Genomic DNA, 18,334 nt, shown 5'->3' on the forward strand with positions numbered 1-18,334 from the left:
ACATAATCGATTAATAGAAATTATGTCAACCCAGCACAAAGATGGTTGGCCACGCTGTTTGTCCTCCATCAGCTGGCAAGATGGCGGACTGGAAGGAGAAAGTTCTCCATTATGGTAAACGGCTAGAACGAAATCAAAGCGATGACAAGGCGAGTAGCACGTACTTCATTTAGGCGTGTAGGAGTTGGAGTACGTGTAAAGCGCCACATCCCACACCAAAATACGACAGCACGCATTACTTCGCGACTCATGCGTGTCGCATCGTACTTGGTGAATATAAATGTAGCACCGGCTTTTCCCACATCAATATCGCACAAAATTATGATGTATACACACCTATGCAATGATGCTAATCATTTGGAAAATAAAGATATGCAGATACGAATACATACACTTCACTCCTCCTTTTGGCTTGCTTTGCACTGCTCCTGCTCGTCTTCAACACTTCTCTGCCCAAAGCATTTACCCACTTGTAGTGCATAACCTTGAGATTGCATTGCAAAAAGACGGTGCTTAATACGTTTAAAATGTAGAATATGAAACGGCCTATACAAGGAACTCAGCTGGACAATACATCCCCGAAGTAATAATAATAGACAAGGGAAAATGGCCACTTTTCCTGATGCAACTGTGTTCGACCATTATGGTAATTCGCGCGATCCTTGTTCTTTACAGGTATTGGAGACACTGCATAAGCTCCAAAAAATACCCATGACATTATCAGTGTTACAAGTAAGACATGCTTTCTTTCTCAAGTGAGGCCAGGTTTCTCTGGCGGGATTCCACTGAAGAGCAGTCATTACACATGTTCCACCAGATAACTGACACTTCCCAGAACCTCCACTGCCCCTAATGATGTTATGCATCTTGAAATGACAGGTTTACAATCCTCCTCATTATTCATTAAACCTTGTTGATCCTCTAGGAGACAAACATTGGTAGAATAGTCAGTCAGCTCAAGAAACAGGATGGTCCCGTCGGAGAAAAAGCACGTGCCGTTGTCCGCGCCTGGAAAGAAGTTGTCACTTCAAAATCGCAGGACACTTCGGAGAGGTCATCAACCTCAAAAAGAAAAAAAGAGATAGACGACGATGACGACGACCCTCCGCCGGTTAAAAGCCATCGCTCAAGTAAGCAGTACTCCATTGAAGTCGAGAGCAGTCATCAGAACGGAAACGTGCAACACAGCGGTGTGATGCATGCTCCTCATCACCACCACCACCATCACCACCACCATCAAAACAAAGTCGAGGAGAAACCTGCTGAGAAGGCTTCTCGTGTTGACAAAAAAGAGATGAAGAAACTGTTAAAAAAGGCAGGTCACAGCGAAGGTGGCTTAGACGGATCAGTGGCGTCGTTCGAAGCCTGTCTCGGTCTTAACGACTCCGTGCAGCAGCCCAAGATTAAGAAAAAAATGGCAACCACTCCCGTCAAGAAGCCAGTCACGAAAACCGTCGCGGAGGTTCAACAGAGTTCCTCGTCTCCGACAAAGAAGGAAAGCTCGCATCACCAAAGCAGCTCCAAGAGCAAACGTTCCACTTCAAAAGAGGAAAACCACCATGCGCGCAAAATGCCAGAGGCTCTCCAGAAGGTTACCTTTTTAACCCACTTTCTTTTTGCTATTCACAGCAATGTCCTGCACGAAACACTGTTTGTATGTTTACTGGCCCTATCTGTGTCCGCAGCCCAACTTGGCACCACTAGATAGGGAAGAAGTGCTGTCAACCCTCCCGGAAATCCAACCCGTGTACAAGCCACTACCTCATCACAGGTTCATGGAAGATGGACCAGTTAAAAATAAAAGAAGTAAGTGTTCTCTAAACATGTATTGGAAGGAACACAAAACTACATTCCGTGACAACTTTATGAAGAACCAGACAAAATAAACATACCGACATAGAAGGTCACAAATACAGGAACTGCTGCGCCGTGCACACTACATGCACAAAGGAAAGGGGACGGAAAGAATGTAGCTTCGCCCTTTCCAAGTAATTTATAATGTTGTTTTAATGTGCTTTGTATCCTCACTGGCATGTGCAATTTGTGCAAAACCAAACAGACAAAAATATTTGTTACCTGTATTTATCTTTCGCCTTTTTATGTACAATCTACATATTTCCGATCATTTATGTGGATGACACTCAAGAAACTTGATATAATGTGCATTGCGGTTCGTTGTAGGGTTAAATTAAGTACGAGAGGTGACTGACGGTGATTGAGTGTGGTAAAATGCTCAACTTCAGTAAAATGTAACAAAATTTGAAAAAAGTTAAATTTCTTTGAGAAATGTAAGAGAGGCTTTAAATCGTACTTCAGAGAGGATACCTCAGACAAATTTAGACAGACCAGCCGATACTTCTCACAAGCAGACGACCGTCTGGCCTATTCAAACGTGAATGTAGAGGTTGAATAAGTCTAGTATGGTGGTATAGTATTTACGGTACATTGTATTTGGTTAAGGAAGGTTCTGTTATATTTGAACATTCATCTGTCTGACTTCAACACTTGTTTGTTCGTATTTGAACATTTGATCCAGTCTGTTACACCCATTACATTTTTCTCTGTCGCAGACTTGAGCAATGAGGAAGCAATAATTTTCACGTCGTCGAGAAAAGACAGGACGGCCGTCTATTCCGGCAGGAAAAGCTGCTACCTTCCAGGTGCGATCAGTAACGACCCTTGCGGACGGTACTGATTAATGTCCTTTTGTATTATTGTTGCAGAGGTACCCACATTATACGAGGCCTGTGTAAGAGTGCTCACAGAAAACGTTGAGGGTAAGCAACTCACGCAGCTCATGAATAGGGAGCGACTTTTTCGGGTTAAGTCCCTGTCTCAGATTCGGGGGGTAAAAATCGGGCGCTATTTTTAATTGGGGTAATTAATCGGGGTAATGAGCTATTTTTAATTGGGGTAATTAATCGGGGGTAAAAATTGGGCGGGTAATTCGGGCTATAATTGTGCCTTCGGGTGTTATGGGCTGTTTCTCCTCTTATCTACTAAGTCCTTTCCTATTTTTTTCCCCCTTTTTTGGGTGACCTACCTACAATACCCGAAGGCATAGACAGTTCTAACACACACGGGCATATTGCTGGGAACATAAGTGACCCCTTCTTTCATGTGCAGCACGTGGCGACCTCTGTTCGTCTCCAGTGGAAGTGTCACTTGAGGATTTCATAGTGACTGGAATTCGGGGAGAAATCGGGTTTAACCCGAGACAAACGTTTGCAGACACCCTTGTCCCGTCGGTTGAACTGCTATTCGTCCCGTCTGAGTGCTGCATTGTAGCGACATGAACCCGAATTGGGCGGAGGTCAGTTCGGGGGTGGGGGGAATAACCAGGCGGAATCGGGTTTAACCCGAAAAAGTCGCTCCCTACTTATGAACCAGACACGTGTTTCCAGCACACTGTTCCAACTTTACTTCATGCAACAGCACGATTAAACGTCACCTGGTCACAGAGAGCGTAATTTCTTTCCCCGCAAAGGTCTCGCATACACGGGTGGTGTTCCGTACGACATCCTTAAGCCTGTTCTCGAAAGATGCACCCCCACACAGCTGTATTCTTTGGAAGACTACAATCCTGTGAGTAGTAGCATTTGAGTGATAGCATAGCACGAATCTCAGGGATTCGGGAATCCGAATCCCAGTGCCCAATAGGGCGAATAGAATCTTTCGAATCCACCAATCACGTTTGTTTGTTTCTTTTTTGAAATGGGCGCCTCCGGAGTACGCGAAAAGCCTCATTGACAGACGGGTGTTTCCTCGTTTCTTTGTTTGTATTGCTCTGGACTGAAAGAGTTCAGGCAGAAACTGTTACATTACGAGTTTAAAAGTAATATGGTTTTGCTTTCGATTGTTGTTTAGCTTTATGGAAATAATTCAGACTCGAGAATTCACGTATTTCTTACAGTCGATGAACGATATGTTAAATAAATTACGTTAAAGAGGGACTATATATGGGTATATTTTCTTCCGAAACTGAACTATTATTTAATTTGTTTTTCATGAAACAAATGTATCGTATTTAGACCCTGAAGTTTTCGGGTGGGTAGAAATCGGGTCAATAAATTGATGTCGAAAATGCATGCAAATTCGGGCAGAAAAATTACCATCAGCCTGAGTTCGGGGAGAAATTGGGCATTATTGTAGAGTAAACGTTCACTGTACCGTTTATCCAGAGTGCCAGAAGTAAGGGGCAGTCGCATATTTTGTAAGAAACTAGTATGTCGATGCCTTGAGGTGCTAAGCCTAGGTGCAGTTTCGCAGGTAGAAATCGGGTTTAACGCTAGATAGGTGAACCTCAATTCGGGGTGCAAATTTGGGGAAAAATCAGGTTTAACCCTAATACATCAGGGTCTAATCATATTCTGCTTCGAAACACTTTTCAGGAGAACTTTTTCTCTTTTTTTTCCTTTTTCTTCTTGGCTTTTTAAACTCTCTTTGAGGGAAGGATTAGAAAGATCAGAGATTCGTGGATTCACAGAACCTTCCTTGGATTTGGATTTGGATTTGGATTTGGATAATTCTGGATTCGTCCCATCTCTAATGAAATGTCTAACAGAAACATGTTGGAAAACCCCGTATGTCGTAGTACCTCCTGGATGACTCCGATGAGCTCTGGCAAGTCCACTGCGGTAAGGATTTCAAGGGCATACAACCTGACGCCGGTGAGACGTGGCGGGAGATGTACCTTGTAAGTTATCGATCACACGTACCTTCTGACCAGTGCGCATTGCAACGGCTCATTTTCCACCTCCTGTTCTAGAAAAAGTATGACGAGCGAGAGGAGAAGTTGAAGTCTCTCACAGCAACCATTTCTGCATCTATGTCAAAGGCCACCCCTGGTAAGATATCAGTAGTGTGTGCCTCGTACTTTAGGGTTAAACCCATTTTTATCACGTGATTTAGCAAACCTTGAAGGCGAACTTCCAAAAGCACAAATTTAACCGCCAGTGCAGGCACTGCAGAACGCAATCGCTGCACATTCAGCACAGCTGGTCGGCATCTTGCGTTTATCTGTTACACGAGGCTTCTGCTTTTTTTCTCGCGTGACATCGCCCAATTTTACCGCTCCTGAAATAAAATGCATTTTTTGCCGCCCTAGTTTTCAAAAAGCATAAAACCTGAAAATATGATGGTCCAACTATAATGCCACTACATTAATATCGTTTAAATATGTTACATGCAGCTGATGCCTGCTTTCAGTTCAGAAACCGGTTATATAATTACTTTAAATATGTGCGTATATTTGATTTGAGCATAACGTGAAGGACTTCCCAAGTTTGTAAATGACCCTGCTAACTGCAGGTGGAATTCATTGATACAACAGATCAAATTATTAAAGATAACTTGATTTTAGATAAGATTGAAATATTGCTACCAGCTGCACCTCAGCTCCAACTTCTCGATGCTTCAGGAAAACGTGGCGCCTCAGCTCATTATAAATGATGCTTTGGTTACGTAGAATTTCTGATACCGTGCATCACAATAATCTCAAGTGACTTACTCCATAGAACTATAGTACATAGGTTCCTTTCATTTTGTACTGTACATACCCTGAAGGAGCAGAAAAAGTACCGATGTTGCAAACACTCTAAGGATTTATCCTCAACTTCACCTCCGTGTCTGTTCAAGGGTTCTTACATAATGACAGTGAGGCATCCGTGCACTTTGTAACGTGTCTTGTGTAACTTTGTAACCCACGCGCAGTGCGGCAAACGAAGCTGGCGTACGTTGACAGTGTTGCCAAGCCACCAAGAAACGTAGCACGCCAGCAAGCTAAGCACGGCACTGGGCTTCCCATAAGTCAACCCCTCATCAAGCCAACTGAAAGGGCAGCACTGGCTAGGTCGGGATGCAGTGGCTCTTCATCTGGAAGCAGCCGGATCCCCAATGTACCTTCTGGTCCTCCCAAAAGTGAGCATATTATCATTCCAACATCATGCCAGGTTCCCAATGCATAACTGTTTACATGCTGCGAAGGTTTAACAACCCTGATAGAGGGGTACTAAACAGGTATAAAAGGTGCCCCTTTTTTTTCTTTCTGCACCGTGCTACATTGCCAATGGTGAAAGTTCTTCAAGAACTACTGGGCCTGAAATGTACAGATTGCATGAATGCAGAATGCAGAAAAAATACTCCCTGCACTCTTTCGCTTACACTCCATATCGATGCACGTCATTTTCACATTGCGTCCCATCAACCGCACACAATACAGGACGTTTATACATTAATTTATTGCAGTACCGGAAAGTGAGGTGAATTTGAAACCTCCTTCTGCTTGCAATCTACAAGTTAGCAACTTCAAATCGTACCAAAAGTCCACCTATTTTTTTAATCTCGTGCACGCACAATATTTTTAGTGCTGCATTGCTCCACAAAGAGGGGGGGGGGCACCATTTCAAATGTGCCACATGCGTTCTGGAGAGGTCACCGCTGGAGAGGTGCTTTTTGACTAGGTCTGTCAGTAAATACGCTCTCTAGCGCTGCAGGATTCGCATATTTGAATATATCGTGAGCCGCGTTCTTTCATGGAACACGATAACTGGAAAATGTTCGGCAAGCTGCTTAGTGTGTCCCTTTAACAATTCTCAGTGCCTTCCTAATAAGATGACTGATCTTGTCGAGCTAATCGAAAACGTGTGCACCACCTTTTGCAGAGCCCAAGATTGCACCACTGATGCAGAAGACCCTCAAGTTTATGAAGCAAAGGTTCAAGCGATAATCTCAGACACATTGATTATTGTAAATAAGACAGTTAATGTATTGCACTGTAGGAAACAACTTTGAGAGAAAAGTGCTTGATCATTGTACAGACTGTATTTGATATAGCCCCTGAGCATGTTTTTAAGTCATTCGTTCTTGTCAGGCGCTTCGAGCAGCTTCATCATGTCTCGCCTACCCCTACCTACCTACCCCCCTCCCCTACCCATGACTCCCCTACCCATGCTTGCACTTTTACCTGGGATCCTGATGGCACTCATGATTTTCTTGATTTGGATGCACAGTTTATTTTTAACGCAACTCACAAGAGTACCTCGAGTGTTTTTTCCTGGTTGTGTCAGTCGGCATGCTTTCCTTTCACTGTTGCATGCTATAGGCCCTCTGGCCCCTTACAGGAAGCGTTTCCTATGTGGGCGCTACGTGCCGCAGTCAGACCTGTTGCAGCGATGATTTTTCAAATAAATTCACTCTTCAATCGTGCAATGTCTAGTATTTATCTTTCTTTATGAAATGAAATGTACAAAGCTCGTTTTGAGGGGATTTTTTTGCGCGTAGAAATGGCTTTCCAAAGTGGAGTTGAAGTGTCCTGTACACGTATCTTGTGGTCACGTCTGTGCAGCCACAGTTCCAACGAGTGTCAGTAAATTATGCGTCGCATATCGTACAAGATGTAAAGCAGATGTTGTCGATGGCAACGATGCCATGAGCTCGGGTGAATTGTGGCTGTCCGCCCTGCAACAGTGAGGAGGACCATTAAATTTTAAACATTATAAACTTATCGAAGTCGGAATGTTGAATAACCAACAGATGAGTGGCAATTACAGACATCTTGCAGGTAGGGTTGCCACCTTGCATCATGAAAAATACTGCGAGTGTCTGAGGGGGAAGAGGGATGGTTGGGTGAGCAAAATTGAGAAAGAGAGAAAAGGAGACGCTGAAAGAGAAGCGTAATGGGGGAGAGAGCACCGATTAAAGTGTTCACAAAAACATGCTGTTTGTTCTGTTTGGACTGTACATAGACCCGTTGCTCTGGGCCAGGTGGCGTGAGTGAGCAGCAACGTCAGCGCCCCAAATTGTGCAACACACTGTCGTTTAGCAGACGACGCGGCACTTTCAAATACACGGTCTCAAGTTGTTCGCACTTTTCAAGAAGCACCGCTTTTTCTGTAGATTTCCTACAGGTTTTGTAGCTTCCTTGGCACCATACCGTTTCCTACACCACCTCTCTATAGTGAAGTTAGTCAGACCTTCAGAAAAAACTGCATCGTATTCACTATATGAGTAGTTCGTGGCTGGTGGTTTCAGGACATTGGCACTGCAGGTTTACTTCACTACATCCATATCTTCACTCTTTGTAGGTTCATCATACAGGGTGTCTCAGCAAAGTCTGACAAGGGTTTAAAAAAAGAAGAAAAAAAAAAGACTATAGGCGCCCTACGCTGGTGAAACCAACTGGAAGTTGTTTACGCTCGTATTCCCCGTTCACGAGTAATTTTTTTCATTCCTGGCTCCGGTGGCATTAGTGGTTAGGGTGGCCACTCTCCACACCAAGACGTGGGGTCAAATCCCTGCACCAGCTGTGCTGTCTGGGGTTTTCCGGCAGACTTTGTCGGCACGGTTCCCCTTGAAGTCTGCCCAGGACGTATACTAACCCCCCCCTCCATCTGTCCGCATCTGTACGGCGCTCATAGCCACAGCTGCTTCGCGGCACTAACACGCAATTTTTTAAAAATTCATTGCTCCTAATTAGTCGATCCAATTTGAATAATTAATCAACTTTTAAATTATTGCTCCGAGAGGAAAGGTGTAAATTGGAAAGTTGTACAGCGTGGCGAGAACGCCAAACCCAGGTGCTCTATCTCCCTCTCTCTTGTGGTAAAATATTTGTGGCTGGTACAGTCTTTCAACCAGCAGCTGGCACGAGCAACAAACGCTTATGGAATCTGGCCACAATGGAATCTGGCCCTGGTTGTACAATCCACCTTTTGGTAAAACAATAAACCGTGCCCCATAGCCAAGCCTATAGCCACAAACCTATAGCCAACCTATAGCCAACCTATAGCCACAAACCTATAGCCACAAACCTATAGCCGGCCCTATAATGACAGCATCATTACCTACAGTAAGGACGATGTCTCAAAAGTCTGAGTACCTACAGATGAAACGACAGGTGTTACGAAGTCATATTAGACAAGAGGACATATCCTGTTAAGCCCAGGTTTCTTACTGCGGTCTATGCAGTTAATGTTCGGGTCACGAATGCGAGGCACGGCACACCTCATGCCTAAGAGATTGTTATGGCGAATTTGCATCTTCATTTCCTGGAGGATATCTTTGCCAGTCTCCGAGCACTAGCGTACGCTTCGTCAAAACGAAGCAATCTCGCGTGGCGTTCTTGAAGCGTCAGGAATCTGCCAGCTAGCACATTTTTTGGCCCTGTCCCAATCTGGTCGGGCAGTGCGTTGCCCAATTGTATCCGGTGTCATCACGTCCCCAGTGTGAGGGCCCGCACTGGCTCTGATTGGTCCGCACTACACCCACGCACCCAAGTCACCATGGGTTAGCAGACGACACAACTGGAACACTAGCGACCGTGATGCCCCTAGCATGATCAAAGCGACTAAACCCCTAGATTCCTGGCACTAGTGTTCGGGTGACAACGGGTGGCAAAATCCTTTAATACCGAGACAAATTTTTTGCAAATCGGGCCCAGGGCACATATTTGTGGCCACTAAATTTTCGCGAAATCTAGATGACGAAGTTTGTGGCTCGATTGCCTCACTTTGTAACGTGCATTACATTGGCCTTACTTTTCAATCAATTAGGCAATGAACGAATTAATAAAGGCAGCATTTCGCACGCCTGTGCTGTAAAGCAGTTCGAAAGCTTAATAGCAACAAAGTGTCAAAATAAAGTTTCCGATTATATCGCTGTTTTGGAAGTGTCGATTTTTGCTGAAAATTTTCGCGTGCCCTTAAATTCCTCGAAAGCCGCAAAAATTAGCGGCTCGCAAACACTAAGGGTTTCACAGTACCCTTCCTTCCCTCCTTCCTTTCTGTGAATGTAGAATTTTCCCTCCCCATTTTGTGGTTCATTGTACTTTCAGCTGTGCCACTTTGTGCCACCTTATCACAAAGAAACGTGAGAAATATAACACAACTGTGGACACAGTACGATGTCCTAATGTAGCGAGGCAAGTTTGGCTGTGCTGCTCGTGCGACGAATTGTGATGAAGAGATGGACATCACGTCACACTCAAACGAATAGAGTACACCATGAATGCAACGTGCTCACTTACGCTGATGCGTGACTCGCGGAAGTCTTGCGGAGATCCCAGAGCCGTACCTGCGGCTCAGCCCCTCCCGATGCGAGAACTGCACTATCGCAGCTAAATGATAAACTGTACACTGCATCCGTGTGCCCACGCAACTCCTTCAACAAAGAAGCACTCGCCAGGTCCCACACCTTGATCCTGCGATCCTCACCTGCGTGTAGCACAAAATGTTGTAAACCATATCTGCATACCCTCTAGTTTGATTCCCCTGTCAGACGGGCACATATACGGCCTTAACAGTCACGGCCGTAAATGCATACTGTCATTAACTTCCTGCCAGACGGTCAGCTATAAGGCCTTTGCGACAAAACTGAGGAAGAAGGGCAACGGCGTTCCCGCAAGACAGTCTACGGCATTCCATCGAAACTGCCCAATCCTCCTTACCAAGCACACCATAAACAGGATTTAGCACATTTAATTCAATTCCAAATAAAATGATTTTTGCCCGACGTAATATTGTCATCTTTTTTTTTTCTGGCGTTTTTCTGGCGTTTTTGCACTTTGCTTCGCTTTTTATCCCATCTGTACAAGTGCTACGTTTGTAGTTACACCCTCGAACCACTGCACGCGGCATCGCACCGTGTCGTCTGCATCCAAAAAGTCACTCAAAAAATATCCAAAGCACATAAAAGCAAATATAGTTTGCTGTTGTATTTGTAAAATACCAACAAAGCGTTGTTTTCGTGTATTTTCAGTAAGAAAAAGCGTGATTTCGCTACATTACATTCGACGTTCACAGACTCGTTTATTCGGGCAGCACCCCAGAGCTTAGGGCCGTATGTAACTTACAACTTACGGCCATTCCTTAATGCCGTAACTTCCGTATATGTGCCAGTCTGACAGAGGTATAAGCCCACCTGCCGATGCCAGGTACTGTCCGTTGGGTGAGAAAGCGAGAGCAAAGATGGCTCCCCGGTGAGCGGGCAGGCTGCGTACCAAACGGCCCTCTTGAACTGACCAGAGACGCACGCAGCGGTCACTGGACCCCGTAGCGACATAGTTGGAATTGGGATGGAACTTCACACACTGCAAAAGGTGATGACAGGGCTAGTTTACCTTTTTTATTATCGAACGATGTGGTCTCTAGCTTTCCCGAAACTTTTTAACGGGTTTTACTCGTAAAATTTAAATTACTTGACACAGCGAGAAGCAAGGACATACGTCAACATCCATGTTGTGACCAGCCAGTATCCTGAGTGGATATGTCCTTTCCAAAGTCCATATCCTGGCACTATTGTCCTTGGATGCTGTAGCAAAGTATAGTCCCATGGGCCTAGAAGAGTCACGCAGAGTAGGAACCGATATTTTAGAACTAATGTTTGTAATAAACGGTTCAATACTGAATATTTTACTGGTGTACTACACGCCACTATTCCAGAAGTCACAGTGGTCCAAAAGGAAAGCCATGATACATGCCCAGAATATACTCATTATGTGCATCAGGTTCCCTTCATGGACCCTTTACTGTACATATATATATATATATATACATTCTCTACAGCATGCAATGATACCACAAGCGTGATGCTGCACAAAGTGCAGACTTATCTGGCGCAGGACAAGGTCGAGAGTCTCCAAATGAGAATTGTTGTGCTCACCCAACATCTAAACTCCATATTGGAGCAGAATGACCTTGGTAAATAGCGACACTGGAATGGGTCTTCAGGTTCCAGGCACGAACTGCAATTAAAAAAAAAATTGATCTTAGACATATTTTTAGTGGGTGGCCCTCAAAATTTTTATGCGAAAAAATCAAACAGGCACACCTGTGGTGTCTTCAGAACATGACAAGAGGATATCCAGCTGTGGCATAAAGTCCAAACCGTAGACCGGACCTGCATGTCCCCTCAAGACCTTGTGATCCCTGACCCACAGAGAACACAGGGTTAGTGAACTGTAACAAGATCGCTCCGGCGACTAAATACCTTTCTCCGAGGAAATTCTCATTTTCCTCGTCTTTAAATCTGTCGGTATCACATGCGAGGAAAACTTTCGAGACATCAACGTTCTGGGTGTCCGAGACCAAGGGTTGCGACTGCAGGTTCCACAAACGCACCGAAGAATTCTCGAACCCGCAAGCCAGCAGGCTTCCGTTGCTTTGTTGGGCTGCTGAGCATAACCTGCATGGTATCATCATAATACATCACAAGGAGCAGTAAATGGAAAAGATACCCAAACTGGTCCATAGGACAGACTGCACAAAGTACAAGAGGGAGCTTTCAAGAGGGAGCTACAAGAGGGAGCTACAAGAGGGAGCTACAAGAGGGAGCTACAAGAGGGAGCTACAAGAGGGAGCTGCCACAGTTTTCATTTCGAGGCTGCATGTGAGATGCAGAGAGGCAAGACTTTTCAAGCTTTGCTTCTGGCACCCGCAAGTTCTGATATACTTGCACACACTCTAGCCCCTGCTTCCACAGGCGAAAGCCTTTCCTTCTTGTTTGTGGACGCTTAGAGCAGGCCTCTAAATAGTTCAGTCTTGTGCGCGTGTTTAATTGTGTCTGCTGTTGAGCACATCACATTGCTGTGCTAGAGAGCAGGCAGTTCGGAGATTACAGTCTAGGGAAATCTGCGTACCATTTTGTATCTCCTTTTCGTCCCGAACACCGCTGCCGTCCGGAGTTACTTCAATCACAGTTTTTGTAAATGGCCTTCGCATTTTAAGGCCTTAAAGGAGCACTAAGGTGACCCCTAAGTTTTTCGTTTTTTGCTGCGGTGTGCTCTGCATCGAATAAAGTGAGCTCCCGCGAAAGACCGACAAGCACAAGTGGCCTGCAGCAGATTATAAAAAATCTCCTCAACTCTCGGAAAGAGCGCATGGGGGAATTAAAGGGGTCGTGAATCAAATCCCGAATACTGCACGAAATCATGACACTTTGAATATGAGGAGATCCTTTCACTCTCGGCTGGCCTCCTCCTTACCCGATCTCAGTATGACGTAATACCGAGCACGCAACTGAAGTGCGTAGTTTCCCGTCCCCATGACGACGCCCGTAAACAGAGACACGGCCTGACGAAGTGATCGAAACGGAAGCAGAAATGAGCGGAAGCACTATGACGTAGAGCCATAGAGCAACCGGTCAAAGCGTCACTTCTCGCCTATTTCAGGAAGCTGCTCAGCACCGCTGGCCACAGTTGGCCTCAAAAAATTGAAGATTTTTAAAACTCGGTAGCATAAAAAATAATACTAGGCTGTGGGAGGCGGGACTTCGCGTACGAAGAATGTGGTGCCAGCAGCACGTGAGCTCAGATTAAATAAACACAGAAGCAGGGTGTCGAACCGAACCCGAACCCGAACCGAAAACCGTACCCGAACCGTTATTTTTGCCGGAACCGAACCCAAACCCGAACCGAAATTTTCATGACACTGTTGAACCCGAACCGGAGCAGAACCGTAAAAAATAATAGCGGTAACCGGTTCGCAATAAAACGGTTCGGACATAAAAGAAGTCAGCATAAGAGTTCCTCTCCATCCCCGAACGAAGACACATTGGTATCATCATCACGCGCCTATATCATGGATTTCCGAAATTTTCACCTAGCAGTCAGACGACGACGTATAGTAAGTGTACTTCCAGCGTCTTTTTAACATGTTGAAGCGCAGTTGTCCTTGTGAGCGCCGCGGCTAGCGCCCCGCACGCGTTGCGGCGTCTACTCTTCAGAGACGAGGTGCCACGCCTAAGAATGAAACAGGAATGGAGTAGGCCAGTTATATAGCTCTACAGGACGAATATGTGATCAAATAAGCGCCCAAGATTTCCCTTTACATGTGAGCAGTACAAATTAAACAAGTCAGAAACATAAGAAGTAGAGAAGGAGCGTACGCAGAACGGTGCCTGTTTGATTGGTCGTGGTTTGCAAAGTAAATGTGGTTCTGCTTATTGGTAGCGCAGTTCTGTCGTGACACATTGCCTTTGTGTTGTGGATTAACTAGTACACTGCTGTGAGCTCGGACAGGCAGGCTTATTTTCGACATGCTACAGTACGGTTTCAGATCGATTCACGCTGCGAAGGCAGTGTGCCGGCAAGTACTGTCGTCTATGTTACGCTGTCCATCTTATTAGGCTTCCTTTAAGTGTACCTTGCTGGCACTGTGCGTGTGAAAAAAGAGATTTTGGAAACAGAAAATAGCAGGACTACATCGCTTCAACAGCGTGGACTCTATTTGCAATAAGTGTTCATCCATTTCTCATTTCTCTCGCTAAAGGGCTACATCACCGCTAGAGACGTCAATGCAGACAACAGCAGTAAGCTATTAACCACGCATTTCCTGATAAAATCAGTTTTATGGAACATATAAAACGGAAGCGTTGAACCGGTTCGCGAACCGGTTCGGGGCTGCGAACCGGTTTGCGAACCGGTTCGAGTTTTGGCGTGGCCGAACCGGAACCGAACCGGAACGAAATCAAAACAACGCGAACCCGAACCCGAACCGAACCCGTATTTTTTGCGGTTCGACACCCTGCACAGAAGAAAGGCACTGGGACTTTTGGGACACTGGGACTGGGACCATGTCAAGCGAGGATCATGTCTGCTGTCCGCAGTTGCTCATTTCTGACATTTCTCTCATGAAGCACTTACTGGTCGACATAAACTGCTCAAAGCATACGACAACTGGGAAGAAAAATAAAGGAGGACGCGACTCTTACCCAGAGGTACCCTGCGAGACGGCATATAGGCAAACCGAGGGCAAGCAGGGTGGCCCATCTCGCACCTTTTTGATAACCTGTTTTAGTGACAACACAGTGGCCTCTTTATTCTTGTTGCTCTCCTGATTTCCAGCCAACTTCTCTACTTTGGGCAACAATCCTGGCGCTGCAGCCCCGTTAGTTCTTTCTGGATATACCTGCACTGTAACAGCAATAGAACAATCCCGTTATACAGGGTGTTTCAACTAAAGTGATAAAATAATTTTAACTGGCGACGTACTCGCCGGAGGATTGCGGGACTTTTCGGCAATTACCTTTCCATTTGGGAAGGCTTTGGACAGTTTTTAATTGAGGGAAATTAATTTTTTCAATCGAAAATTGCCGAGCCAACCTCACTTTTATTTTACAGAAATATGAAGTCCTCCATGGATAACCACAGACCCAACAAGAACTATGCACAGTATAGCAACAGAAATAGTAAAAAAAAAAAAAAAAAGTAAAAGTGCCGCTTTAACCCCGCCTGCTTTATTGTTGAAGAAAAAGTGCGCATGAAATGTGCGGCTAGAAGCAGGGATCGGAACCGAAACTGAACCTGAACCTGAACAGAAAACCGAAAAAAAAAAACGTTATTTTCTGACGAACCCGAACCGAACCCGAACGATTTTTTTGCTTGTCCTCAGCCGAACCGGAACTGAACCGAAAAAAATTGATACGGTTACCGGTTCGGGAATCGGTTCTGAGGTGAATTAATTGTACTACTGACCGACCTTTTTTTTTGCTCACCTGAACGGTTATCTCGTGCCTTTCTCTTACAATCGTGTACGGTGAGCGTAAGCTTGCTTGCATGTAGCAAAATTACTGCCCGTGGACCGGTTAAACCGAGGCCGAAAAAAGTAACTGTTCCAATCCCTGTAAATGTCCCGACCACTGACAGATTTTTTTTTGTCTGTGTATGTGCGGAGGTGGGGGTTCTCCCTGAGCCGAACCCGAACCGAACCGATATACCTGAACCGGTTCAAGCTGATAATTTCGGTTCAGTGGAACTAAACCCGAACCGAACCAACATGCCTGAACCCGAACCCGAACCGGACCGAAAAAAATACCGGTTCCGATCCCTGGCTAGAAGAGGAAGTAACCCCGCCTTCATTCATTTTGCTTTCTTTGTGATAAGACGGTCCTCACCAGCATCACGATCAAACATATTGTTGAATGGAGCAAGAAACAGATCAAGCAGGGAATCAGATCAAGCAGGGATCAAGATCAAAGCAGGGATCAAGATCAAAGCAGGGATCAAGATCAAAGCAGGGATCAAGATCAAAGCAGGGATCAAGATCAAAGCAGGGATCAAGATCAAAGCAGGGTAAAGAAAGGTAAAGCAAGAGGCGGGGTCACTTCCTCCTGTCGCCGCACCTTCTGTGCGCGCTTTCTCGCGACAAACAAGCAGGAGAGGCTAAAACAGTACATTTACTAATTTTTTTTTTTTTCAATTATTTCTGTTACGATACTGTGCATAGGTTTTGTTGGGTCTGCAGTTATCTGTGCAGGACTTCATAATTCTGTAAAAAAAAAAGTGAGGTTCGCTTGGCAATTTTCGAAGTTCGACTGAAAAAAATAAATTTCCCGCAATTAAAAAATTGTCCAGAGCCTTCCTAAATGGTGGCAAAGGTTTCCAGAAGGCAATTGCCGGAAGTCTCACAATCCTCTGCAGAGTACAGCACCAGTTAGAATTTTTTATCACTTTAATACTGTATAAATGTAGAATCTTCCAGACTTTTTGCCTCAGCTCTTTTTAACAAAATGCAATAAATACAATAATAATGAGATAAGAAAAATAAATTATGGTAAGCAGTGTGTATGTTGATGTTCATGTGTTTCACTCTCACAGTGGCATTCCTGCTTACCATCGATATCAATGTGCAGGCTGACTACTTGTAGCAGGATCATGTGATCACTGTCCTGTAAAATGAAGAAATTCAAGATTATTAACGTTCCTTATACGTGTCATGTCATTGTTTTCAAGGAATACATATTGATGAATGTGGAAGCTACCATGCTAATTTCATGGCAATGCCACATCAAATACAAGGATTTGCAACAGGAAAGTTTTTTTGTTGGTCCTTTAAACATTCTTTTTTTGAAGATTATGAGCAAGCATACGAAATTAGAAATTACCAATCCCACTAATATAACCTGTATATTTTGAGTGCATTACTGCTTTCTTTTGCCACGTCCCAAATGTTAACGTTATACAGCAAGTTATAGTCTCGACCGAAAAGCCTTGCCGAAGACACCCGGGCAACCCGTGGAGCTCTTTACCAGCTCCGCAGCACCCAGGCTGGGACTGTTAACGTTTTACCCAAATATACTTCAGCGCGATTATGGTGAATCTACTTTTGTATTTATCGGGGAACATGATACCCTTCGTATCAAGCAGAAGTGGTCACTTACCTTGAGGAACTGCAGCAAATACTCAAGACAGTCATCGGACAATCTTAACGAATATTTGTTTTCTCTGTAACAACAGTAAAAAGTCACCATAAATGGTCTGCACAATAGCCACATTAAACATTCCGCGTACTGGCCAAAACGCGCAATGTGTCATTTGAGAATCGCACCTAAACTCCTTTACTTGCGGATGAGCAGGTACATCTGAAGGGGACGTGACATTTGGCAGAGCATCCACAACACTTCGATATTGTTCCTGGGGCTGAAACATATGCCTGTATCGTGCATGAAACTTTTGAGCTGGAATTGAAGGATGTATCAATGTATCTGATGACATTGGAAGTAAAACAGCAGCAAAAAAATCTCACCTGACCCTTTATGTCCTCCATTGATGAGTTCTAAGTACAAATGTACAAATGCAGGGAACAAGATGAATGTGAGCTGGGACTTGAATGGTTCAGATGCATCTGCGATAAATGTTTTCAAGCTGAGGGAGAACACAACTGTTAGGGAATTTACACACATTGGAATAGTAAAACTAACAGCCGCACCTGCTGAACTGATGATCAATTGCAGTTGCATCTTTACTTATGCAGCCGTAGCGGACAAGGTTCCGTGTCCCTGTCTCAGATGCGATGGTTGTGTTGAGAGCCAAATCATGAAGACTCTGTTGTAGTCTCAAATCGCTCTTCTTGAAGGAGTCAGAATCCTTTAATAGATTCATTTGTCTAAGTATTACGTCGTACAAGTGTTTGCCTTTGCGGAGAACACAGGAAGTTTGCAAAAACGCGCTTCTAGACTTCGTAGTGATGCACAAAGCGATTAACTCATGTAGCTGTACTTACCATGTATTGCCTCCCTTTTAAATAACGCCCAACAGCTGATGCTACCATCTCGCTTCTGTTTTTCTTCATTTTCCTACGTGATGCTCGAGGAAGTCATGGTTATAAAGGGTCGTTTGCTTCTTGCTACTTCCAGTTCGCATGAAGAAAGTCTTGGATTGGATAGTATCTGGATTTAACCGTAGAAAGCCGAAAATTTAATTACCTCGATGCCAAAAGGGTGACATCTTTTAGCCTTAAGTGTATCGTAATTTGTCAGATATACTCTTCTTGTCTTGCATGTCCTATGACGAAGAAATGTTCCGACGAACGTCGACACGAGTGTAGTCAAATCGTAAATC

General features: G+C 44.6%; 2 protein-coding genes across 2 annotated transcripts; one reads left to right on the top strand and one right to left on the bottom strand.

The window, feature by feature from the left end:
• The first annotated feature begins 56 nt into the window (after window positions 1-56).
• Window positions 57-7,209, top strand: LOC135393862 (transcription elongation factor B polypeptide 3-like). The gene is made up of 11 exons (XM_064624179.1): window positions 57-149; window positions 676-732; window positions 926-1,591; window positions 1,686-1,806; window positions 2,571-2,660; window positions 2,724-2,777; window positions 3,488-3,585; window positions 4,595-4,696; window positions 4,769-4,847; window positions 5,713-5,919; window positions 6,663-7,209. Exons 1-11 carry the CDS (start codon window positions 81-83, stop codon window positions 6,725-6,727), a joined length of 1,608 nt encoding a protein of 535 aa, XP_064480249.1. The 5' UTR covers window positions 57-80; the 3' UTR covers window positions 6,728-7,209.
• LOC135393861 (TAF5-like RNA polymerase II p300/CBP-associated factor-associated factor 65 kDa subunit 5L) lies at window positions 7,207-18,334 on the bottom strand. The gene is made up of 14 exons (XM_064624178.1): window positions 17,997-18,334; window positions 17,703-17,860; window positions 17,520-17,638; window positions 17,322-17,451; window positions 17,155-17,218; window positions 16,608-16,662; window positions 14,707-14,908; window positions 11,986-12,180; window positions 11,827-11,924; window positions 11,659-11,740; window positions 11,222-11,333; window positions 10,918-11,086; window positions 10,025-10,211; window positions 7,207-7,458 (listed from the first exon to the last, which is right to left on the bottom strand). Exons 1-14 carry the CDS (start codon window positions 18,063-18,065, stop codon window positions 7,332-7,334), a joined length of 1,767 nt encoding a protein of 588 aa, XP_064480248.1. The 5' UTR covers window positions 18,066-18,334; the 3' UTR covers window positions 7,207-7,331.

Source organism: Ornithodoros turicata, chromosome 5 (assembly GCF_037126465.1).
Source record: "Ornithodoros turicata isolate Travis chromosome 5, ASM3712646v1, whole genome shotgun sequence".
Classification (NCBI taxonomy): domain Eukaryota; kingdom Metazoa; phylum Arthropoda; class Arachnida; order Ixodida; family Argasidae; genus Ornithodoros; species Ornithodoros turicata.

Coding starts and splice junctions, on each gene's coding strand:
- LOC135393862 (XM_064624179.1), top strand. CDS start 81: ATGGCGGACTGGAAGGAGAAAGTTCTCCATTATGGTAAACGGCTAGAA. Junction 2,661..2,723: donor GAAAAGCTGCTACCTTCCAG/GTGCGATCAGTA, acceptor TTATTGTTGCAG/AGGTACCCACATTATACGAG. Junction 4,697..4,768: donor CGTGGCGGGAGATGTACCTT/GTAAGTTATCGA, acceptor CTCCTGTTCTAG/AAAAAGTATGACGAGCGAGA.
- LOC135393861 (XM_064624178.1), bottom strand. CDS start 18,065: ATGAAGAAAAACAGAAGCGAGATGGTAGCATCAGCTGTTGGGCGTTAT. Junction 17,861..17,996: donor TAAAAGGGAGGCAATACATG/GTAAGTACAGCT, acceptor AATCTATTAAAG/GATTCTGACTCCTTCAAGAA. Junction 17,452..17,519: donor TGGAGGACATAAAGGGTCAG/GTGAGATTTTTT, acceptor CTTCAATTCCAG/CTCAAAAGTTTCATGCACGA.